This window comes from Podarcis raffonei, chromosome 4 (assembly GCF_027172205.1).
Source record: "Podarcis raffonei isolate rPodRaf1 chromosome 4, rPodRaf1.pri, whole genome shotgun sequence".
NCBI lineage: Eukaryota > Metazoa > Chordata > Lepidosauria > Squamata > Lacertidae > Podarcis > Podarcis raffonei.
Genome location: NC_070605.1, coordinates 74,087,888 through 74,113,104, shown reverse-complemented (window position 1 = coordinate 74,113,104; position 25,217 = coordinate 74,087,888). Strand labels below are relative to the sequence as shown.

The 25,217-nt window shown below is 42.2% G+C and overlaps 1 protein-coding gene across 1 annotated transcript in view; it reads right to left on the bottom strand.

Annotated features, from left to right (window-relative positions):
• The window catches only part of OCA2 (OCA2 melanosomal transmembrane protein), a 128,267-nt gene that overhangs the window by 21,694 nt on the left and 81,356 nt on the right, over nt 1-25,217 (bottom strand). The window contains exons 19-22 of the mRNA XM_053384111.1: nt 21,377-21,436; nt 19,046-19,150; nt 14,345-14,438; nt 5,390-5,483 (exon numbers count right to left, since the gene is read on the bottom strand). Of these exons, the coding sequence (XP_053240086.1) occupies nt 5,390-5,483; nt 14,345-14,438; nt 19,046-19,150; nt 21,377-21,436 (353 nt within the window). The remainder of the gene's footprint in view (nt 1-5,389; nt 5,484-14,344; nt 14,439-19,045; nt 19,151-21,376; nt 21,437-25,217) is intronic.

The window sequence follows — 25,217 nt, the reverse complement described above, 5'->3', positions numbered from 1 at the left end:
AAGTACCTTGCAGAATATGGTTTTCCTGACTGAAGTTCAAAAATCCAGTTTTCTTGGCAACCCTACTCTCACTCTTAATTGATCTGATCTTACAACAGCCATTATTATTATTATTACTAGTAGTAGTCATTGTCGTAGTAGTAAAGGTAAAGGTACCCCTGACCATTAGGACCAGTCGCAGATGACTCTGGGGTTGCGGTGCTTATCTTGCTTTACTGGCTGAGGGAGCCAGCGTACAGCTTCTGGGTCATGTGGCCAGCATGACTAAGCCGCTTCTGGCACACCAGAGCAGTGCACAGAAACGCCGTTTACCTTCCCGCCAGAGCAGTACCTATTTATCTACTTGCACTTGGACGTGCTTTCGAACTGCTAGGTTGGCAGGAGCAGGGACCGAGCAACGGGAGCTCACCCCGTTGTGCAGATTTGAAGTGCTGACCTTCCGATTGGCAAGCCCAAGAGGTTCAGTGGTTTATACCACAGAGCCACCCGATCCTCTTGTGTACATATTTGTGTACATATTAATTGTCAGGAGACAAAATTCAGAAAGAGCAAATTTCAAAGGATGGTGGTGTTTCAGTTTATATATTGTTTTGGAAAGTGCATATTATGTGATTTATCATTTAAATGTGAACTGAATCAATTTGCTCTCCATCCCTATTTTAGGTGACATATCTGGCCTGTGGCAACTTCATTATGAAAATACTTTTCTCTGTTTCCCATCTTCTTTCTATAGCAAGTTCTTTCTTATTCCCCCTCCCCTTTGGTATGTGATTGTGTTGAGATTCGTCTGTGACCATTTTTCTTTTGTTGTTATGAGCTCCAAACCGCCCCCACCCCCCAATCTCAGGTAGATTCACCCCATTTTATAAAAGCAAGCAGCTAACCCAACCATCGAAATGGATCTTTCATTTTCTTGGCCTTCAGTATGATAAAAGCTAGTTTCTCCTTTGATCTCAATTTAAGCTCCTAGAATTTTCTTTTGAAACACTTGTACCAAATGTAGGAAATGGCACAGCTAAAAGAATAAACCTGCAGGAGGGCCTTTTAACAAAAACTCCGAAGCATTATTCCTGAGCACAAGAGGGGTTCTGACATCTCTAATATTACATGGGCATGCGATTAATCAGTCCTGTGACAGATTTGCAATACATACACACAGCTGGATGTGTGTAAAGACAGTTATTCTTTGTACAGGCTTTAATGTGCCATGTTCTTTCAGACAGGTATTGGCATTATTTGCCGTAAAAATCTTGTCCATAAAAAGCTTTCATTTCTATTCAGAAGCATCTGATTGCTGCCACATAAAGCCCTCGACTATTCGCTGTAAAATCTTTAATATTTAAAAAATAAAATTAAGCACCCAAGAACACAGCCCTGAAAAGTCTTCCAGCTTGGCAAAGCAGTGGTCCTCATTTTCCACCATAATAGAGTGAGGAGACAGGAAGCAGTCAAAGCCCACAAAGATCTACATAGTACAGGATTCTATTTAGGGTTCCATATGTTAGTTGAGGCCTTGATGGGAATAGCATCTTAAAGAAGAACTTGATCTGCCAGATCAATATGGCCCTATTTATTTTACATAATATGATGTTGCCAATTATCTTCAAATAGTTTATAACCTTAGCTTTATTTATAATTTATTTTTTAAAACTTGGGTGTCCCGGAAATATTTTAAGTAGGAATGGACTGGGGTGGCATACTTTCAAAATATAAAAACTCCATTTTTAATGGAATACAGCATTATAATTTATGTCATTCCCTTGATCCAGATGAGACAGAAGTGTTCTTAGCTAGGAAGACCAAGTAGATTCAGCCTCTCTTGGATGGGGCAGCACTGCCCTTGAAAATCAGGTTAACAACAGTACTGCACCAATTGCAAGGAAAGATGGACTTGGCTGTGGTTACACATTGCCTTGGTTACATCACATGCCTTGGAGGTAGATTGCAGACCAGGACCAGATTTTAGGATCATGTAACTCGATTAACAGTTGCACTGGTTGCTGGGGTTTACTTTTAGAGCTCTACATGCCCTTGGGATCAGGATGCCTACAGGACTGCCTCCTCCTATTTGATCCTAAATTTGTCCACTAAGGTCATCAGGAGAGTCTGAGATGCACTTAGCACAAGCACTTTTAAGGGCTGTCTTCATTGTAGTGTCTACTCTCAGGAGAGCTGTTTTGACCATCTATGATGTAAATACAGTAAGCCCTTTTTGGTTGGTTTCTTTTTTAAGCTTTTTTCTTCAGTCTTGGCTAACTTTCTTTGGCTGGTTCATCTACTTTTTGCTACAGATCTTGTGGTTTCCTGTATTTTTATCTGATGCTTATTTCTTGTGTTTTTGTGTTGTAGTATTAGCAGTTTTGAACTAGAAAGGGATTTTCCTCAAGATGAAAGCAGGGCTCTGATCCCATTAATTATCAGTCCCACCACCCCCAGTTGATATAATTTGAATTAAAATAATAATAATAATAATTGCATGTTAGATGCAAAAACATAGTTTGGGAGTAAGTGGTGGGTGGTGCTGTGGTCTAAACCACAGAGCCTAGGGCTTGCCGATTGGAAGTCCGGTGGTTCGAATCTCCACAATGGGGTGAGCTCCCGTTGCTCGGTCCCTGCTCCTGACAACCTAGCAGTTCGAAAGCACGTCAAAGTGCAAGTAGATAAATAGGTACCGCTCTGGCAGGAAGGTAAACAGCGTTTCCGTGCACTGCTCTGGTTCACCAGAAGCAGCTTAGTCATGCTGGCCACATGACCCGGAAGCTGTACACCGGCCAATAAAGCGAAATGAGCGCCAGAACCCCAGAGTCATCCGCGACTGGACCTAACGGTCAGGAGTCCTGTTACCTTTACCTAATTTCTTAAAAGAGTTGACCTCCTTTTGACTAAAAGCAAAAACCTTTCTTCTCTTTCAACAGACTTTTCTTTTTGCTTATGATCATAAATGATAGTAATGACAAGCACATTGGTGTAATGATCCACATGACCTTTACTGTTTGGCTATGCATCATTTAACACAAAAAAACATGTTTACTCCAAATGCAGAATCACAGGGGGAGAATCACCTTTTCTGACATGATGGGGTTTTTTGACCATGGAAGTGCTTATGAAAGTATTCTCATGGAAGCATACATGTGGAAAAGGTTATATCCGAACTGACCGTCTGCATAGCTATTTCAGAAAGGATTCTAAAGCAGAGGCTAGCAGCAATTTGATATTCTACACCTTTTGTGAGAAATGCAAATGGAGGACCAATCATAGTGCTACAGTTTCTGTGCAAATGTCTCTTACGTTAACTGGGTAAAAGAAAATGCACTTCGCAATGGCAGGAGGCAGAACTAGGTGACCACGAGATCCCTTCCAAAACTATCCTTCTCGGCAGATAGTACTGCTTACCAGTAGGGTGCTTGTGACCCAGAATGGTAGCTTCAGTTGCATGGACTTCATTCCAGTAAATGGACAAAACTGGGACATGGGTCTGTCACTGACAGCCACCCACCTCCCAGGAAGTGATGAAACAGAAGCTAACCATAAGATTTGACACCACATCTTTAACACCTTGAAAGTAGGGATCCAACGGTGGTCCTATAATATTACGGTATGCTATCATCTGATAAACACTGTGATTCCAACATAACATATTGAAACTGATGACAATGGGGAAACAAGTGCCCAAACGTAACTCACTAAAGAAAAGTGTTTACGGTGGCCGTCATCCAAAATTAAATCAAAATATTATTAGATGTCTATTTCCCTGGTGGGGTATATTTAGAAAGGATGGTTGAGAACATGCTTCGTTGAACGCATCAATAATCTTCCCATACTTTACGACAACTGTGCACTGATTTATTTATTTTTAGAGTCGGAATGCATAAATGAATGCAATTGTTATTTTTTAAGCAAACAAACGCAAATATGGTAAAAAGCTCATATCTCACCATGTGCCTTTAATCCTATACCAAATGTTATCTGGCACAACCTAGCATACATCAACAGCTAAGTGCAGCTGATGGTTGTTTTTTCAGAGACTTCATCGTGGTAAGATATACTAGCATTATTTGAGCAAAATCTCTGGCATACATGCTCATTGGTCCACAGTTAAACAGTTTCCATAAGTTCTTGAAGCACTACAAGGGAGCTACTGGGAAAGGGAACTGTAAACTGTGGGTAATGATGCCTCTATCATATTACCCTGGCCTCAGAAAAGCTATCTTCTGTATAGGTACCCCTGCCCGTACGGGCCAGTCTTGACAGACTCTAGGGTTGTGCGCTCATCTCACTCTATAGGCCGGGAGCTAGCGCTGTCCACAGACACTTCCGGGTCACGTGGCCAGTGTGACGCCGTTTACCTTCCCGCTAGTAAGCGGTCCCTATTTATCTACTTGCACCTGGGGGTGCTTTCGAACTGCTAGGTTGGCAGGCGCTGGGACCGAGCAACGGGAGCGCACCCCGCCGCGGGGATTCGAACCGCCGACCATGCGATCGGCAAGTCCTAGGAGCTGAGGTTTTACCCACAGCGCCACCCGCGTCCAAGCTGTATCTTCTGTATACAGCTAAGCAAATCTAATTTTGCAGTGGTTAGCACCTAATAGTCTACCATCTTGTCTGCAGAACAAACTTAAACTAATTTGCTTTGTTGTTTTTTTGTTTTTGTTTTTGATTGTGTGGCATAGTTAAGGCGTTCATTGATCATAAGGCAGAAGTAGCGATGCAAGCCAGTGATAAACATAATTATCTTGGAGGACTGCTGCATTAAACTAAATCAGGTATTCTGTGCCAAACACCACCGAAATCTTTTAAGTTATGCCGAAAGAGAGATCAGTTTAGATTGTAAATAATTCAGCTCTCGTTATGATCTCACAAATTTGCTATCCCCCCCCTCCATGTTTATGATTGACAATATTTTCAAAATATTAGAATATATATTTTATAGATTTTTTTAACGTTAGCAATGAGAATCCTGTGTTATAACAACTCATGTGGGGAAAAACAATTACATGAAAAGGGTTCGCCCACTCCATTTATTGTTATTCTCATTAGAGAGATGAAGGCGTTTCAATTGTCAAACACAATCCCTGAAATAAATACCATTTGTGTCACCAAAATGGATTTATATGTCATTGGCTTCCCCCCTTTTTGGGGGGGGGGCTTAAATACTATATCAGAGCTAGGGAATCTGTGGCCCACCTGTTAATACTGACCTACAACTTTCATCATCATGATAGTTGGGGCTTATGGGAGTCAAAGTCAAATATAATCCAAAAGGCTACAGATTTCCCACCCCTGTGCCATATGGACTATTCTGCCTGGCTCATTTTGGTTTGTAGAGCAAATCCCCACTTTTTTAAGAGGCAAATTTAAACACAGATTCGTTCTGAGTCTAAAATGGTACCTGAAAAATTCCATGAAAGAGAAGCCATAGCCATGTTGCTCTGCAATTCCTGCACAAACAACATTTGCAGATGCTCCGATCAATGTCCCATTACCTGTAATTCAAAACAAAAACAAATTCCAGCTGATATTGAGGCTCTTTATCTTTTGGCTTTGCCACTCAATTAGATCAGCTAGCAGACTTAGATGCAAAGGACGGGGAAATCAATCATTTCACATGCACCTGAAAGGATATCACCTGAACAATAACCTTCCTGTCTATAAATAGCTGAAGGTTTTCAGAGGCAGACCTGAAGACGGAGAGAGAGAGAGAGAGAGAGAGAGAGAGAGAGAGAGAGTGTGTGTGTGTGTGTGTGTGTGTGTGTGTGTGAGCTGTGTTGCCAAAACGACATCTTCTGCAAATATTCTGAGAAACTTGCTGGTTATTTGTTTCAAACACAAAAACGTATGAGTAAGGTAAAATAAAAGTGAGAATAGGAAGCGGGGGGGAGGGATACAGATCTTTGCTGATAGCAAGTTGGGCTATTGATTGGAGGAATAATGAAAAATGATGGGTTGTTCCTTCCCTCTCCCCCCCCAAAAAAAATGCATGCAAGAACAATAGGATGAAGTGCTTATTTTTTAAATGTGTCCTTTACACTGGAGCACAATTAGTTGCCTAAAGTGACAAGAGTTCTGAGGCCCAATGCAGAGAACTAGGGGTCCAAGCCTTTCTGGTCTACCCCCAACACACACAGCCTTGCTGCACATGCAGATGTACTTTGTGCTAGACAGCATTGTGCAGTATGACCCTGAGTCCCCTCTAACTGCAACTGAATTGTTTTAACTCTGTTGTAATTTTGCTTCCTTGACTTTCCGCGCGAAAATCTGTATTGGCTGCTGATGTGAGTTGTAGATCTAAGTGTCTGGTGTTTCTTTGTCTACTTGAAGAAGAATAAGGTTGCAGCAGCACAAGCTTTCTCCCCTTCTTAGTTTCTTTTTTTCTTCTTTCGTTTTCTTTTTTTATTAAATCAGATTTAATACAATGTCCACAGGGGGCGGGGGAACATAGCATTAAGAATCTAATGTCATTTTACATAATCTTAGGGCATTAATGGTCAACCTAGGCTCTCCATAGACATGCTTGCGAAACTAGTGGGAGAAATTTGCTATGGTGTCTCTCTTTATAACAACTTTTGCTACCCAGCTAGTCACTCTGAAATAGCCCTGTCCCAGATATTGTTTTTTTTATTAAAAAAAAAACACATTTTTTATTAAAGATTTATTGGTTTACAAAAGTATGTGCAATGTCTTTTTTTTCAAGTTACATTTTCCACAGATCAGTTTCATTTGTTGAGACATTAGTGTTACCTTAGGAAGAAAAGGGGAAAAGAGGTGGAGGGGGGCATGGTGAGTGGGAGTGGGGTTGGGGTTGGGTGGCAATGCTTCGATTCTACGTAATGTGGGGGGGGTTGTGTCAGTGTCGCTTGTGCGGGTTCTCTTTGCTATTCGTTTGCGTTCTTTTGGTGGTAAGAGAGGTTGGAGTTGGCCTAGGGTGTGTTTGCTTGTTTGTGATTGGCTGTGGTGAACTTTGTTTTCCTGTGTGTGAGAGTGAGAGGGTGGGTGTTTTTGTATCAGGCTAGCCAGATTGATTTGTATGTGGTTGGCGGATTTTTGCCGTCCCAGATATTGTTGAACCATACCTCAAGGGGTAGCTCAGCCTGAGATATTATATATTTTATATATATATATATATATATAATGTCTATCACCAAATATGTTGTTGTTGTTTAGTCGTGTCCGCATCTTCGTGACCCCATGGACCAGAGCATACCAGATGTGTAGCCGTCAGTGAAAAGAAAGTTAGATATTTATGTTGAATAGTAAGATCAGAATCTAGGTTTAGTGAGCTGGATTTGGTGAGAGAGGTTGTTTAACAATTTTGGAACTGATATTGAAGACCCTTGTCCAGAATGTGTGGACAAATTTACATTCCCACCATGCATGAAAAACAATATGTTCCTATATTACCACATCCCCTCAAACTTCTTAGTTTCAACACATCTGATTCTATTGTGAAGGTAATTATTATTAATTATTAATTATTATTTCTAAAAGCTACTTTGGGGAGAAATGCAAATAAACAGAAGCCCTGACTTTTTCCTTAAATGAAAAGATGCTGTAAAGAGTAACTTTAAGGAGTTAACAACAAAGGATAGGAATACTTTCTCCCACAGACTCCCACACACACGCCATTCAAACCTACCACATTGCTGCTTGGGCATTTTAGAAGACCAAACACCACAAAAATCGTGGAGATTGTGTCAGTGCCTCCATCATTTCCAAATTGGTGAAAGACTATAGTCATCCACCTCTGAACTTCCAGATGAGCTGTGTCAGTCGTTCATTGCTGTCTGAACGGGCTGCTTTTGATTTAGATTAAGGGAGCACTGGAACGAAATCTGAAATAAGGGCCTTTGCCATGATCTTGACAAGAGCAGGGAAGGCTTGGACCAGAAACTAGCAATTTGTGACATGAAATGAAGGGCAGCTACAGCATCTCATCTTGCAAAGAAATTGTGACTGGAACACTGAGATCAGCAAGAGGTTAGCGCCATGGCAGCTGTGCTTGTGAAAAGTCTGTGACAGTTTGAGAATAGCACTAATCCCAGTAGTAATTGAAAATCTATTACATCCAATTTGGTTTCCCTACTCTGTAGCCTCTGGACAGAATTTGAACATTATTCTCTTGCAAGCTGGAAAAAGCTGAAGTTGGCGGACCTCTCGATAGGCCTCTGCAATGGGGAGGAAAATAAAGTAGGATGGGGTAAACTTGTTCAGCTTCCCCTATTTTTCCCTGTGGCAAGCATCTCTGAGCTACAACTGAATAAGACTGAAAAGGAGAATGGAAGCATGCAGGAGCTGGGGGTGAGGTTAAAATGAGGTAGCAGCAAGAAATGAGGGTCCCAAAGTTGAGGTAGGCATGATGTGAAAGTTGGGCCAAAACCAAATGAGAAAGGAAATTGGAATGGACAAACATTCATCCTCACAACTTTAAGACCATCTTCATGCTCACATTTACATATGAATTCTAGCAATTTGGTAGGGAATTTGCTAACATGAAATATTTTCCTAATGCTTCACGGTGACTGTACACTTGACATGTTTCATTTGCGGTCTCACTATTATTCTATCTTCATCCGGTTTCCAGTTGCTATCCATTGTGATATCTACCAGTCCATTATGGATGGATACTTTTCCATCATCTTTCCTGCTCTCATTTTTAAAATCTGCAAATCTGTGTTATATAAATGACAGCACATTCTGGCATCTTACCACTATCAGGATTTATTGATGCCAAGTATCACTTGGCTTTGACTGGACACAAATTCCATCTCTGCTCTCTTACAGTCTTCCTCTTTTCGTAATGCAAAGCACCTTAATGTATCAGAAGATAGCCGGGAATGGCTATGTTCATACTAACAGCAGCAACACTTTCTCATCATTGCATTAATAACTGGCAATACTTCGTGCAATAGGCCAAAGCCAAGTCAAGTTGAATTCAGACCTGATGTGCACAGTGCTGTTTTTCTAGAAAAAGAGGTGCTGGAACTCATCATGAATGCCTCCCTTGTTCTCTTAGAATGGCAATGGCACCACCTGAGAGGTACCAGAACTGAGTTTCAGTGAGTTCCAGCTGAAAAAAAAAGTCCTAGATGTGCATATTCTCTAACCCAGGGCCCCAGAAGTCAATTAGGAGAGTTGCAGATGGGGAGGACAGAGCTTCCCCTGTAGATTGAATAATGGCTGTAGACTGTGTTGTAATATACAGTTACTGACCCACACTTGCATACATGAAAGTGTTAACCAGAGTGGGGATGGAGCTTAGCAGGTTTCCTTCTCTCTGTGCTTCCAGGAACAAGCAAGGAGCTATGCGGCCATTGGCTTCCAGCTACAAGAGAAACCAAGCAAACAAAAACTCTCCAAAAGAGAAATTGTACAGCCTGTATCTTTGCGAACCTAAAGATTGCATGATCCTTTTGGTAAGGAAGCCAAGTTATTTTCCTTTTAAAGTCATTTGGCAGTAAAATAAAGAGGGTGGAAATGCTCCAGATAACCAGGTTCTAAAATATATATCTCAAGTGTCAATGGTCAGAGTAAAAACATGCATCTTCAGCATACACTGAAAATTACATAATGAAGTTACTAGTCACATCAGAAAAATTCAACAACTCTAGGAGCTGACACAGAGGAATCTAGATAGTTCTAGATAGAATCCCAGCCACTAATCTGGTTGTTGCCAGTTTATGGGCCAGTAGTTTCCAAGAAGTCTTCAAGGGCAGCCCCACATTCTGTTCTAGAAAGAAAACAATATGGCAGAGCAAAATACTGAAGCTTGTTCAAAGCACAGCTGGCTGAGTATTACAGAAATTCAAAGCTTGGAGACTAGATCCCAGATGCACTATAGCCTTCAAAGCAGAGAACAGGTTGGCTAGACTGGAAGCAAATTATTGTTGAGATGATGAATGGTTTCTTGAGGTAGAGAGGCAAGAACAAAGTTATACCTCGAACTGAAAGAATAACTGATAGGTAGAAAGGATGGACATTAAATAAGGACCAAATTAAATTTTAAAACATGGGCAGAACACCATTAGGTAAATGGGAGTACCTTGAAAAATGGATGAGAAAGCACAGATGCAAACAAGGAATCCTTATATTCAGATGGTAGGGGAGTGTTAAAAGACAGAAGCAGCAAACATGTAAGAGAGGTTTGAAGAGTTCTACTGAATAGGCACCAGCCAAGCACTGGACCATGAAGTTTCATTTTTCGGCAAAAATTGAGAATAAAGGAAGAGCAAGATAGGTTACAAAAGGAGACTTGTGATGTTAGCTTAAGTACCACTACAGAAACAGGGAGCGAGACAGTCAATGCAAACACAGATCCTTTGATGGATGTTTTAGTGGCAGGATTTAAGCAGGCACAGAGAATCTAGAAAGAAAGTCAGATTTTTCAAATATATATATTTGAAAAAACCAAGATGAACTGGTTGATATGGGCCTGGGAACAGAGTGTAATGCTGACATCAACAAAATTCTTTCCTTATTGTGTGAATAAATATGCAAAATGTGTATTATATCTCTGTAGCTGTGAAGTATAGCAAAATTCGTAAAAGCAATTACCAACTCTGGCACAAGTATTTCATTCTCACTTTCCTGAGGGATGGAAAATCCAGGACAGACTTTTCAGCAACCTTTCAAATGCACTGGAAACTTAATGGCTTTGGGACAACATAGGAGGATTTTTGCAAGAACATTTATTTTGTAAAAGGTGAGATGCAATAGATGGGATGATGGTTCTTCTGAAGCTTTATTACGCCCCATAAACAACTAGAAGATCAGGCACGAGATAGCTCTCACTCTCCCCTGCCGCAGGCCAAATGTGACAGGTGGGTGTGGTCACCTACCTGCCACTCACTTGATGCCATTATAACATCAGGTGACAACTTCAAAGGGGATCAACTTCAGCTGAGTAGCACTGAGGGTCATAGCTGTCAACCGTCCCTTATTTGGCGGGAAAGTCCCTTATCCCAGCGCCGTGTCCCGCTGCTGTCTCTTATTGATTATGTCCCTTAAATTTCCCGGGTTTCAAAGGAAGCAGCTCCTCTCCCTCCCTTCCTGCCGGCCAGGGAGGAGGGAGGCTCCAGCTGTGTTGCTCACCCAATAAGGAGTCTAAGAATGACTGGGGGTGGAGCTTGCATGCCTTGTGCCGATCAAATCGGCCACGTTGCCTGGGGACTTGCCTTTGCTCAGTGCTTCCCAGCAGAGAGGTGACAGTGGTTTTCCTTGCTGCATCCCCTTTGCTGGGTTGCTGTGCTGTGGGAACCACTGCTTGAGGCTTCGTTTGGCTGCTGGCTGGGCTTTCTGCCTTTGGCTCAGAGGGGCTCAGAAATCGAACATACCTGTGCTCTGAAAATCCCTTATTTTGGCTGCTGATCCCTTATTTCCAAGGCTGCTGGTCCCTTATTTTCAAATCTGTAAGTTGACAGCTATGCTGAGGGTGAGCCTCATTGGCTGCAGTAAAAGGTTGCTGATGGGCATTACATATGACATCAGGTGGGTGTGGCTTGGGGAAAACAGCCTTGTGAGATTAATTTAGCCCATGGACCAGAAGTTCCCCACTGTTGCAGGAGATGATGGCCTTACCAGCCTTTCTCCTTACCAGGCACAGCCCAGCAGACAAAATGTGGCTTAATCTTTCCTTACCTACTAGGAATAGCCTGCTTTTAAAATGCAACTACTCACCCTAAACCATAGCAGCTATAAATCTGAGTAAATGTAAATTTTAATATGTACAAACACATATAATCAGTGGGAAGGGGCTAAGAAGAAGGAATTTATACACTAGCAACTCCAGAGGAGCTAGGAAACAGAAATATAGAAGAAAAAGGCATTAACTGGTCCAGATATTTATTCCATGGATGAGGCCACATTGTTGACCACTTTATTAATGGAGGGACATTTTGTTTATGAAGGCAACTATTTCACATTTAGCACCCGGCACATTTAATGTATGTCTCCCTGAGGAGTAAACTCATTTCTGGAATGCAGCTGCCTGTTTGGCACAAGTGCTAGAAAAATGAGCCCAGAGAGAATCTGTTTTTCCATCAATGTTTCCACAAAGTAGGACTAGGCATGGAGGAAATAATAATAATAATAATAATAATAATAATAATAATAATAATAATAATAAAAAATAAAAAAACGCAAGTGCCCAACCTCCTGATGTGATAATGCACAGGCACTGACTGAGGTGTCAGGAGAAGGAAGCTGTGAGGAAAACAGTTAGCAGGGACTGACTGAGCAGATCTGAGAGGAAGGGAATCTTTAAAATGGCTGCTCAGATCTGCTTGCTTACCTACAACAGTGTAGGCAAAAAAGTTATGAAGCAAATAAAGGTACAGGAGAAAAGAACACATAGTACATACATATTTATACCACTAAACTAATATCACCAGATAACAATTTAGAATATACTGTATATTTTATGGTATGCTGCCACCATATAATATCTCTGCTCAGAAATTTTCACTGGTCTGGCAGCCATTTTGTTTTCAGGACAAGTTCAAGGTGGTTATTATTAATTGGGACCAGTTTACCTGTGAGCTCACCTTACCCCAACCACACTGATCTGCAGAACTTATTCCACAGAACTTATTGCATCAGTTAAACTTTGTAACGCCTTGCCTATTGACATTAGACAGGCACCTTAGCTCAAAACATTTTTGTTTAGGCAAGCCTAAACTGACATGTAGAATGCTGACATGTGTTTTAGCTTACTGTTTATTTTAATTATCTTTTGAATGTTTTTAAAATGCCCATTTTCAGCTGTTTTAGTTGATTGTTTTAATGTTTATTTTGTAAACTGCTTAGAGGTTTTATTACAATCAGGTGGCATGTAAATGTAAAATAAATAAATCCACTTTCAACAGATTCCTCCAACATCCCTACAGTGAACTCTGAAGAAAGAATATTTCAGTGAAAATTGGTGGTCATATTTGATTTCAAATGAATGAATGGTGAATGAAACATTGAGTGAGATGTTGCTCTTTTGTACTGGGTGGGAGGGACAAAATAATTCAAAAACATTTCAGAATGTTTCATTAAACTCACTCAACGTAATAGTAATTATTCTTTCTTCTAAAAGCAGCAGTCAGCTCACTGTTTTACTTCTTACTTGGAGAGCGGCAGGGGGAAAAGCTTCTTACGTGTTTTGTCCCTGCAAGTTTTTCTGTTCTAACTTACTGTATTCATAGCCAATATTCATGGAATATGAAAGGGAATAATCAGCATGAAGATGAATTAAAAAGCAACCAGATGGCTCTTCTATATTGTTCTTCTAAATTGCAAATGAACTCAAACCCACAACGCTCCTTTTGTGGGATTGCTCAAATAACAAAATCAGGCAGGATGTAAACCTACTTACTCTAAAGCTCTGGCCCAGCAAGCAGTGAGATCCTACAAACCAAACAGGTCAAAAGCTTTTCGCGGGTTTAAGTTTAATTCGAAAAATTACACCCTTCCTTGCTCAGGGTTTATTCAATTGGCCTCTGAGGATAAGTCACAGCTTCATAGGGAAATGCTTGGTGGAACTGGCTGCTTAATGGGCTGGCTGGCTGTTGCGGCCCGGTGCAGTGGTTTCCAGTTCGCACAGGAGCAATGCTAGGGTCAGGAGGGAAGTAGTTGGGGAATCTATGTGCTGGCTGCTCTGATTGGCAGGCTTTTCTGCTGGCTCACTTTTGAATTATGGGCCAATCCAGGCCAAGGTGAGTGGGTGGGACTTCGGAGCAGACTGGAGAAGAGCAGGCCTCGCTCTGGTTAACCCTTGGCAGATAAAGGTCGGCTGCGCCCAACCTCAGAAATCACAGTCAGCCGAAGTACACCTGTCCCATACCACAGTCCATATCTGGCTCATGCAGCTCCTCTTTTGTTTTGTTTTGTCAAAGAAACATTCACACTGGAGGTGGCATTTTCCAAAGAACTCTGTGTCCATCATATCCACACAGGGTGGTATCCAACTAATGTGCTCTTTCAGTGCAAGGATTTATACTTCTGCAATGGAATTCAACTCCCCCCTGCCACGTGTTCCCTAAATCTGTTCTAAGAGTTCACCGAACCCTCTGGAGCAAATCTGAGGAGGACACAGGCTGTGTGCAGGGGAAAATTTCCGTTGTGCAGTGGGAATAGCTTTGGACATGTTCCTGAGCATGGCTACATTTCTCCCACCTCTTTGTCTCCCATTGTTTTGAATGTGAGGGGAAATGTAAACAAACAAGCAAACAAACAAACCAGGAAACATACAAACACACAATCATCTTTCCACCCCTCCTTCTCCCAGGCTATCTCAAGTCCATCAGGATGTGGGATAAGACTGTAGAATCACCTCTGTACAGGATCACAGCCTGACATCAAAGCTTACCTCCAAGACAGGCACCCATAGCCAGTGAAAAGATTAGGGGCTTCACAGGTAGGTTCACATCAGGATCCTGACTGAGGTTGAGAAGTACAGGAATCTGTAGGCAATAAGTGGGAAATATTGATTAAAATATTCCATACTAATGTAGTATTTTACAAATGACTTACTACTCCACTCTATATAGTTATATTTTACTTGTTTTGTCCTTATTGGTGTTGTATTTTAAATTGTTATGATTTGCCCTGAGATCACATGATGATGGCAAGGGATTTAAATTATATACATTAAATAAACAAAATTATTATACATCGATCGCACCTGATGGCCAGTTACAGCACAATCGAGTAGAGGCGGGTTGTACCAGAATGAGCCTGGTGTCTAACTTTTTGTTCCTTTTTTAAAAAAATAATAAGTGATGGTGTTTCTATTTGCATTGGGTCAAACATTCAGGGAAAAATCATGGTAGGCTTCTTTTATGGAAATTCTGGGAGGATCCCAAATGTGAATGAATATTCTTCCTGGTCCAAATGCTAACAAAGCACCATAACTTCGAGAAAGGCTATGTTTGAATCCTTGATCCTGACAGGAAAGTGGGGAATTTTTTTTCCTATGGTTAGTATTTTTTCATGGACAGAGCATTTAAGCGATGGAACAAGCCGATTGGGCGCCTGGGGCAGTGAGCATGCCCTGCGCCCAGGGGCGGGGCCAGCCGTCTGTGGGGCGGGGCAAGCCAGGGCAGGATGGTCCGCAGGGCCTCTGAGGGGTCTGCCTGTCTCCTCCCACTCAGCCACCCTTCAGCTGGGGGGAGGCGGTGGGTGGACCGTTTGGGGCAGTGAGGAGCCTGCGGGCGCCCAAGCCACCGCGTCACTGCCAGGAGAGACTCGTGGCTCGGGTGTGCTGCAGGCTCCACAGTGAGTGCCGCCAGGCATTTTGTCACCCCCCTCACTGGTGACACCCGGGGTGGCCCGCCCCCACCGCACTCCCCTTCCTCCTCCCCTGAGACCAGTAGTCCCTCAGCAAATACTAGCACAAAAGAGACTGCACTCAAAAGAAGGGCTCCTTGTGTAGATGCAGGTTTAACATTTGAGTAGAAAGCAAGCAGGACATCCTATCATGGCTAAGGTATATAAGGAAGACAGTCGAAATTAGGGTCTGCACTGGAGGTTAAAGCTGTTGGAAGTGCAACAGTGGGGATCATGGATGCTTCCTGTCACAGGAAATGCCCTAGAAATGCTATACGCCTCCTGCCCATTGATGACAGGGTATATACAATGACTGGGCCTACACAATGGGGAGGAGGAAGAAAACTAATTTACTATGGCCATTCTGTTTTCAAATGTGTTTTTTTCTCTCTCTCTCTCCATGTGTCTTATTGTTTATAGCTTGCTCTTGGAAGACTTTCTGTATCAGTTGATCAATCTCTGTTTATCTGAAAAATTGATTTTCTCTGAGGCACTAGGCTTAGGGTCCTTAAGGCTGGCTGCTCTAACTACGTATCCAACACTGCAATTATGTGTCTGACTTCTCAATGCGATGCTAGTTGCTGTTAGCCTTTAATCCCTCTCCTCTGCAAGCAACGGAAACAGCACTGTTAAAATTCTGCATTATGAAGTTATAGCTGCCCTATACCACACTTTCCTACATTTAAAAGCAATACAAAAGCCACAGCGATACTGCCTCCATGCCGCAATTTCGTCTTTGTCACTAAGTGAAATAGAGCTGTAATCGGCATCAGGAAGGTAGCCTTGACCTGAACATGATTTAGTACTAAACTGGAAATGCACAAAGGGGTACCGCACATGCAAACACAGGAATAGGAAAAGAGGTTGCATAGTCCAAAGAAGTGTTGGTCTTCTGATCCAAGGGATGATTCTATGACTCCTTGTACTCTGCCGCACATGGCAAAGATTTCAAGCATGCTATATCACTTGCCCATCAATCTATCCTCATACACCAGCGGTGGGAATGGGATCCAGTTGCCAGGCCAGATTCTTATCTCCACCATCCCTGTGGGTCAGCTTTGTCAGGTGGGCAGGCCCACCCACACTTGTAAACCACCAGTTGCCTGCTTTGATAGGTGGGTGAATCCTAGCACCATTCCTGCAGCCCTAAAGTTCTGAGCCGAACTGTAATTGCTTTTTGGGTTGTCAGCTAACATATTAGTGCTTATACCCATCTGGCATAAGGCAAGGCATACATTTTTAAAACAACGACCACCAACATTAATGAGAACAACAAACACCCCATTGTATCAATTGCCCTTTTACCCAAACTCAGTTTTTGCAGAAAACACATTGGGCATGGCTAAATTGGTACAATGGTTCAATACATTTTATTAGGAGGAAAGACCTGAACAGGGATTTAACATAAATGAATTTATGGACCCTAGTAATAAAATGTAAACAGGTGTTTCAATATATGCAGCCTAGTTTAATAATGGTTTATTAAAATGCGGACAATGTTGAAAATAAAGTGTTGTCATGTAATATTCTGATGGCGGAACTTCCCAACTATTAAGTTAATCAAGCTAAGAAAATCACATTTCATTTATATTTTAAATGAATAATTTAGATGTTGGAACCTGGTTTAGAGCCTTTCCAGTTTAAAAAAAAACAGTGGAAAATATCAGAAAACATTCATTACATTGAAAGCACATATTGTGGGATTTATCATGTTTATCCTAGTTTAAAATGCCAACTGTAAACCTGTAAACAGAAAAGGCAGCTTTATCAAGAAGAGTTGAATGTGGCTATGTTCATATTAGAACATAATCTGATTAATCATATAAGAACCATATTAGTTCTGATTTGGTGCTGAAGGAATCACTAAATAGATCTTTCCACTGCTCTTAATTCATTACTGGTAGTAGATACTAAAACCAACTCGGTTACCAATAAAAGATCCAACAATTGCTTCAACTATATCCATGGCAATGTTTAAAAGAGGCAGTGAGCATAATCCAAAAATATTTGGCTTATGATTTCCGCTGTAGCCATGACCCTCAAATGCAGCAGCACCCTTCATTCCCTACACACTGGAAAGCATCATATGTTAGCCGGATTTGGCATAGCAACCCCATTCCTTTAAGTGGCAATATAGGAATAATCTCATGTTTCTTTCATTTGATTTTTGTCTCCCACCTGCCATGTTTACCATCTCCAACACTAGATTCTCCCTTTGTGGCATAGGCATGTCTTAAATAAATCTTGAATTCTTGTAGCCATCGATTTCCTCGTCTGACTTTATACTGCTTTTCCTTTGTATTTACAACAATCTTTATGCTTTGCTTATCTGTCATTCCCTGACTGATGCAGTGCTTCAGGAAGGTAATTTTAGGCTCTGAACTTCATGGTCCTGGGGACTTCATGGTCTTATGGGACCCTCTGTATTAGAAGGCTGTGTGTGAGAATTACTTCGCATACTTCAAAACGTGGCAGGCCACCCTGGTTGCATCTGGGGGTGCTACTGCTCATCCTGCAAAATGAGGTCCTGGACTTCTGCCCCCAAATCCTTCCGTAACAGCACCACTGCTTTGATGTGCTCTGAAAAACGAGTGATGATCGGCGTGATGGTTCTCCTAATTCTAACTCACCATGTTGTTGTTGTTTTAATCAAACTAGCATTGCAATGGACATTGACCCTGAAAGAGTTTTTGCTCCATTTCCACCATGTTTTTAATCAATCTTTCAAAAAACCACTTGCGATGTATCCAACCACATTGCTCAGCTGACAATAAGGTTTCCACCAACAGAATGGGGAAGGAAGCAATTTCCAGCAATTCTTGTTGCCGTCCACTTTGTCTGAAATCTGTTCCAAAACAGATTTAGGGCATGGGGAGGTTGCAAGGGGAAGGAAGATTCGTTGAAAATTGCTCCCTTCCCTGTTCTTCTGAAGGGAGCCTTACCAGCTGAGGGACACCATTGGATGCAACAGCTTATTTATTCATTTTCTCCATTACATTTCAGATTTGGAATATCTGTTTCTTGTTATTGTTGAATGACTGTGTCCCACTGACACTGGAATTTCTGACCTTTAGCCCAAGGTTAAAAATACTGGAAGTCTGCAGGTGGCGCTGTGGGTAAAACCTCAGCACCTAGGACTTGCCGATCGCATGGTCAGCGGTTCGAATCCCCACGGCGGGGTGCGCTCCCGTCGTTCGGTCCCAGCGCCTGCCAACCTAGCAGTTCAAAAGCACCCCCGGGTACAAGTAGATAAATAGGGACCGCTTTCTGGTGGGAAGGTAAACGGCGTTCCGTGTGCTGCGCTGGCTTGCCAGATGCAGCTTGTCACGCTGGCCACGTGACCCGGAAGTGTCTGCGGACAGCGCTGGCTCCCGGCCTATAGAGTGAGATGAGCGCACAACCCTAGAGTCTGGCAAGACTGGCCCGTATGGGCAGGGGTACCTTTACCTTTTTACTGGAAGTCTGCAGGTGAAATTGCATGGTGTGGGATACAGTTTTTCAAGGTAGTCAAGAAAAGAAAGACCACTAAGCTTGCATCTCAAACACTTTTCTTTTTATTATACCATAACTTTTAAATCTGGCGTCCCAAAGCATTAGCCAAAGGGACTGCTTGGCAACAAACAGGCTTTTGTAAACTGATATTTGTGTGGACTGGAAGGAAACCTTCACTGGCCCAGGTATACACTCCTGTTTTTGTACTTCTCTCCCCTCCAGCCCCTTAACAGAAGAAAATGCAACTTACCATTGTAGCAGTGAATGGAATATTATCAATGAGGGATGATGCCAGGGCAGAGACCCAGAGCACTAAAATGATTGCAACTGTCAAGCGTTGGTCTTCAGGGACCACCTGGTAAAGAAAGAAAGAAAGAAAGAAAGAAAGAAATTTAGAGTCCCCTTTGCCCTGAAAACTATTATTTTGTGGCCAAAATTGCCACATTGGTTTTTTAACTAAAGCCAAAATTGTGCGGATTTCCCACATAAATCAACCCTAATGCTTTAAAACAGATGTGACCTCCAAGTGCATAAAAAAGTAAAAACAGTATAATAATTGTCTGACTAAACTACCTCCTCTGGAGAGAGGGTGAAATTCCAGCTTATAAATGGAGATTTCTTCTTCTTCTCTTGCCAGGGGTACTGACTTAGATTTAAAGGGCTCAAGGAAGGACTTTGAATTCAAGTGACATCTTCCAGTCCCTTCAGCTGCACTAGGAAGTTCCTGGTGGACCCAGACAATTCCTGTTGATTATCAAGGCTGGTCTCCAAAGCCCCAACAGGCAGGTGATGCTGGATGTGTTGGGCTGTCTTCAAGCACCAACAATCAGCTCATCATCAGTGCTTGCACTGAGCCCTGCACTGCACTTTGAAGACCCAACAATAGTTGGGTAGTTAGGCCTTCAAAGTGCCTTAACAAGAGGAGTTGCAGGTGCCACCGCAACTTTAACAGCCCCACACCTGAAGGCAGTTGGGTAAAGTGTGACCATAATGGCCTCATGGGCCATACAGGGAGACATAGCAGGCCTAATGAAGCCTGTAGGTCCAAAGTTCCCCACCTCTGATCAAGGTCTTAACAGCTCTCCCTAAGTGAATCTAAAGTCAATGTGCGCTCCTGTTTCAGGGAAGGGGGAGCAGCCCCAAGTCTTCCACCTTGCTGTTGTGCAGACATTTCCTTCTGAGTTCCATCTACAGCACCAACAAGATGGAGAAGAAAAGGTCTGGTTAAGGTTGATGCTTCTCCTTGCTCTCTCACTCTCTCTTGAAGAGGGCAGGTTATCTGACAGCAAAGCAAGGAGCAGAAGGGACGTGTTTGGGTTTTCAAAGGACAGGTGCCCTCTGAGTTGTGGCACAGGACACATTGGATTCCCAACAGTGCAGACTCCTGACATTGGCTCTCTGCATAGTTGCACTAATAGTCTCCTAGTGCTAAATACCGCTAATGTCATCTGCGATAGGAAACAGTCTGTATCTCTTTGTAATGAGCTTGCTTTACACCACATATCCAAAAGGGGGAAATCCATTATTTCACTGCTGAAGGTGTTCATAATTTTGTTGCATCCAGGGTCGGATAGAAGAAATGACCGCTCCCCACATCAAATGGGGGGTGCCTTTTGCGTGGTCATGCGCAGCCCCCTGGATCCCAGTGCAACTCCTGGTAGTTTGGGCTGGCTTCATCCTCCCCAGGCTGGATACCTGGAGGTCTCCGCCTACCTCAGCCAATCACCCAATCCCGCCTGGGGAGGCGTTGCCAGAGGATTGGCCAAGTAAGGGGAGGAACTGTCCTGCCCACACAACAGAAAGTGAATCTTACCTGCGAAGTGGCAGTCAGCTCCAGAGCTTCTCCCACCCTGCCCTCCCTCAATTAAGTCTTCTTTTGCAGGTTAACCTCTTCTCCACAGGTATGCAGGCGCTGCTACGTCAGGGTCACTGTTGAAGGGCCGGAAAGGAATTTTCCTGCATTGGCAGGTTTTGCCTTCCCCGTAGCAAAATGTCACAACTTGGCGGTTTCAGGCCTTGGGCAAAATCCTTTAATCTATCTTCCTAAATGGGGGGGGGCGTGAAGCGGTGACCCACACCCCCTTGCAGCGGTGATCCCAGGGTTCCCCGTTAAAGGCGTCTTGAGGGGAGGCATTGGTCATACACCGAGAGGTTGTCATTGCTCTCCCGTTGCGGCGAAACAGGGGGCGGGTTCTCTGCTTGAACATATGTTCTCCAGAGCTAGCCCAATCCCCACACATTCTGGATAACCCTGAAGTCTCCCAGATCCCCAGCTGGGGACTGGGAAGGATAAATGCCCAATGCCTGAGCCAAGGTCTCCCTACATCTGAAACTTAATAAAGTTGTGGCCAATTTTAATCCCATAGCACGTTGTCTTGAGTCATTGTTCCGCTCGGGGGTTGCCTGCGGTTGGGAGGAATCCGCCTGTCCACGCAATGTAACACATAAAAGAGCCCAAGGCATCCTCTCTGTATCCCTGACATCAGAATGTACACTGTAGTTTAATAATATAATACTTTGTATATATGCAACAAAGAGGTTTCTCCATTTCTGCACTGTAAGATGTTATTAAAAATGGTACCTTTATTAATAAAGCTGTCTGTTCTCCAATGTATTCTATTAAATGAAGGTGAGCCAAAGCCTAGATGTGGGGAGGAAAAATCAACATTTATAAAATAAACACTTTAAATGTTTGTGTAAAATAGCCCTTAGTACAGAGTTGTATTGCCGTTTTGGTAGCTCACTCCTCCCTTCAAAACAGATATTCTACCAATAAGCAAGGCAATATTTGATCCACTAACTTTTATTACAATTCCTACCAAGAGAAGTTGGTTCAATTAAACTTTCATCGAACAAACTTCTCATGGTAAGAATTATACTAAAAGTTGGTTACTTAATTATTAAGTTAGCTATCAATTATTAATGTAATTATTAAAGCTATAACTTTGCCTATTTTGTCCCTCACAAAATAACTGCGATGGTCCACATTTACCTTGTCCCTTAACTGAGCCAGAAAGCAACCAATAAGCTTTTCAGTTTAGCCAAAATAGGGTCCTGTTCTGGTCAGCTTAAGAGGAATCCATGAGGCACTATACCACACCTTATAGGCACTGACCTTCAATTGCACTCAACCAGTAGCAGTTGGCAAGTGCTGGCAATAGGCAAATGTTATGGGTAATGGACTCGGGTTCTGCAGGACCAGGGAGAGCTCCCCAGAGAGGCTGAAAGTTCTGGGGTTCTCCTCCCAGCTTCAGAGTCAGTTATCTCGTCAACAACTTCAGAGAAGTTTTCAGAGTTCTGGCTCAGCTTCCAGATCCAGTAAACAGAAAGGCCATAGAGCCTTCAGGACAAATAGCCCTGGCTTGGGGTCATCAGCATATGAAGTTTCACTAACAAAAGGATGGGCTTGGTCATATTAAATCAAGTTAAATGTGCACTTAAGAGCCCCTGAATAATGGGGGGCTCCTGCCTTTCTTTTGTTTTCATCTCTTTGGGCAGGTCCACCTCAGTGTGGGCAAAATTCACAGCAAGAACTTGGAAGCTGCAGCTATGATTATGTGATGAAGTTGTTGATTTGGCATAACCCAGGAAGTTAGAAACTCTAGAACAGCAAAAAACAAATTGTTACCTACATTGCTATATATCAGCCTAAAATGTAGCATAACTAGCAGCGTTGAAAAGATTAGTACTCCTAGCAGAAAATACACTGATTTGTACTTGTTGCTCTGGAAACCACATTTAATCAAAAGGCAATAATGCAGACATTCTATTCCCATTTGAAGCAATACTTCAAAGTTTAAGAATCACATCTCTTCTTCTAGGAACACTGTTTGAAATCTAATCACTGGGGAGTCGCGTAAAGTTCCACCTTTGAAAATAACCCAGGCAGTCCCACCTGACCAAATCCATTCATATACCAGGAAGAACCATGAGCAGATTTGTATTCCTACCCAAGGACTCTGGGAAATTATGTTCTTTCTTATTTTTTATTTATTAGTTGGCTTTTAGGGGGCTTTCCCCCATTTCTTGTTAATATAGTTTGGTGGGAGGGTTCCCACTCCTTGCTAAAACTAATAAGAACATGGATTTCCAGGATAGAGATCGTTATAATGTCTTCATGTGGTCTGTAGTTTTTAGGAGATACTCCTAAAGATGACCTGCATTCTAAAGTAAATTTCTGGGACCTCTACATAGCCCTTTCTGTTCCAGTATTTTCGTTATGCACAAGTGGTTTCAGACATCATAGTTGTTTCAAGTAATCCCAGTTGTGTAGCTCAGGAGTTGTGCAAAAGCCTTAGGTTCAAAGCTTTCACATCTGTAAAGGTAGCTAGTGGTCTGTAGCAAAAAAGTATATAGCCAGTTACTTTCTTAGAATTAGTATTTGAAATGCAGACCCTCACAAATCTCAAATATCATTCTCTTCTAAACAAAAGAACTTTCTACATCCCTCAAGACAGCTCCATTAACTTGAAACATTCTATTACTGACTCTTATTTCATCCTAAGTCAGAATGTTCTTTACCATTATTTGATATCTCAGGCACCCAAACAATGGTGTTTTGAATGTTTGTTTGTTTTTTAAGGGGGTTGTCCATTTTGAATACACTGCTGTGAATCTGCTGCAATAACATGCACCCAGTGTTTCCAGGCAGCCCTGTATCGGGAAGTTTTTCACACCTGATGTTTTTATTATGTTTTTAGATATGCTGTAAACTGCCCAGAGTAGCTAAAGAAACCCAGCCAGATGGGTGGGTCATCATCATCATCAGGTATTCAATGGGAATTAACATGGATACTCTTTCAAGCTGCTGCCTATGTTGGAAATAACAGCGGAATCACGCTTTAGATTTTATATGGCAGACTGGGTTCACAGATGTTTCTATGACAGATGTCCACCAAGCCTATGGTGATATGCATCTCCTGTTTATAGAATCATGGCTACATGTTTACTGCAGCAAATACAGGTGGAACAGTAGCACACCCAAGCCACCCAATGTGAATCAGAAAGTGCATCCTCAAGTTTTCAAGACACAGTACACATGCAACTGTCTGCTTGTTTCAAGCGTTAACTGCTCTAGCAGGTAAACCAAAAGCACATAAAATAAAGAGCAAACATCATGTTTGCAGTGACATAAAGAAGGAGTATATAGTACACATGCCTCTGACAGAACCACCAAAATAACCTTAATTCCCAGTAGCTCAAACCTGTTGAACTTTCTTTCTCTGTTTCACTGTTAAGTCAAGGGCTGAATACTCAGTGAGGAATGGCATTGAAAACACCACCACGAGCCACAACTGAGTGCCATAAGCAGTCAGACCTACAGAGAATGTCTGCCCCCCCCCAAAAAAAACCCAGCTAAAAGCTATTAGTGTAGCTTAGCTAGTAATATAGACTCTCAAGGTTCCATCTTCAAAATTCCTAGATAAAAATTAGGGTTGAAGGTCATATGCACATTCAAGGATGATTCAAGAACTATGGATGAAAGCACTCTGAATTGGCTTTCTCATGCTGTCACACCCTTGCAAGAATAAGATGCAGTAGCATCTCTCTAGTCTTTTATCTTTGGATGGGGTGAGGTGCAGCTGAATTTGTTTTTATATATCTCACTCTTACTTGTCAATTTTAGGTTGTTGTATACTTGTCTTTATACTAGTTTTTTGAGTTCGTTTTTGTAAGTCACTTTGAGTTTCATTTCAAAACACTGGATTGGGTCCTGAATAAGATTTCTGGGGGAAGCACACAGCCCTAATACACTCCATCTGCTGGAGTTGTATAGACACACATACTGATTCCATCTTCTTGAACCAGCTTGTTTCTCAAGAATAGATCAGAACACTGCAAGGAAAATACCGAATTCACAGCCCTGTGCTGCTCTCCTAACGCCAGTCTAGGTACTCAATGACTCTTAAAGGTGAGAATCAGCAGAGTGGTTAACAGCTCGCCCTGAAAAATGCTTCCCCCTTGCAGTTTTTAATTTTTTTCCCATTAGAAGCATAGGAATGGAACACTGGCAAGCACAGGAAAAGTTTCTATTTCTACTAAACATCTATAGCCAATGCCCTGTGTTGTCTCTGAGCTCTGTTTCTCAAGCTGGCTATATGATTTGTGCAAATAATATTTACTGAAACTGGTAAATCTACTGTGAAGAAATTGCTCTTTCAAGCCTGAACAGACATTATGATCGTCCTGCAGTCTTTCTAACTTAGGTTGATGACACTAAAGGGTATAGACTCCTTTTAAGGGTCACCATCCTTTTATCAGGAGACAGTGATATGCTGCAAACTCCTTTATGCTGCAACTGGATGTGTGGTCTTCAGAATGACATATGCAGCTGCGGCCAATTCAGACTTCTCTAGTCACTTCAGTGGAGATGACAGTTCCACATGCACAACAAATATGGAGTTAGCCCTTCTTTTTCAATA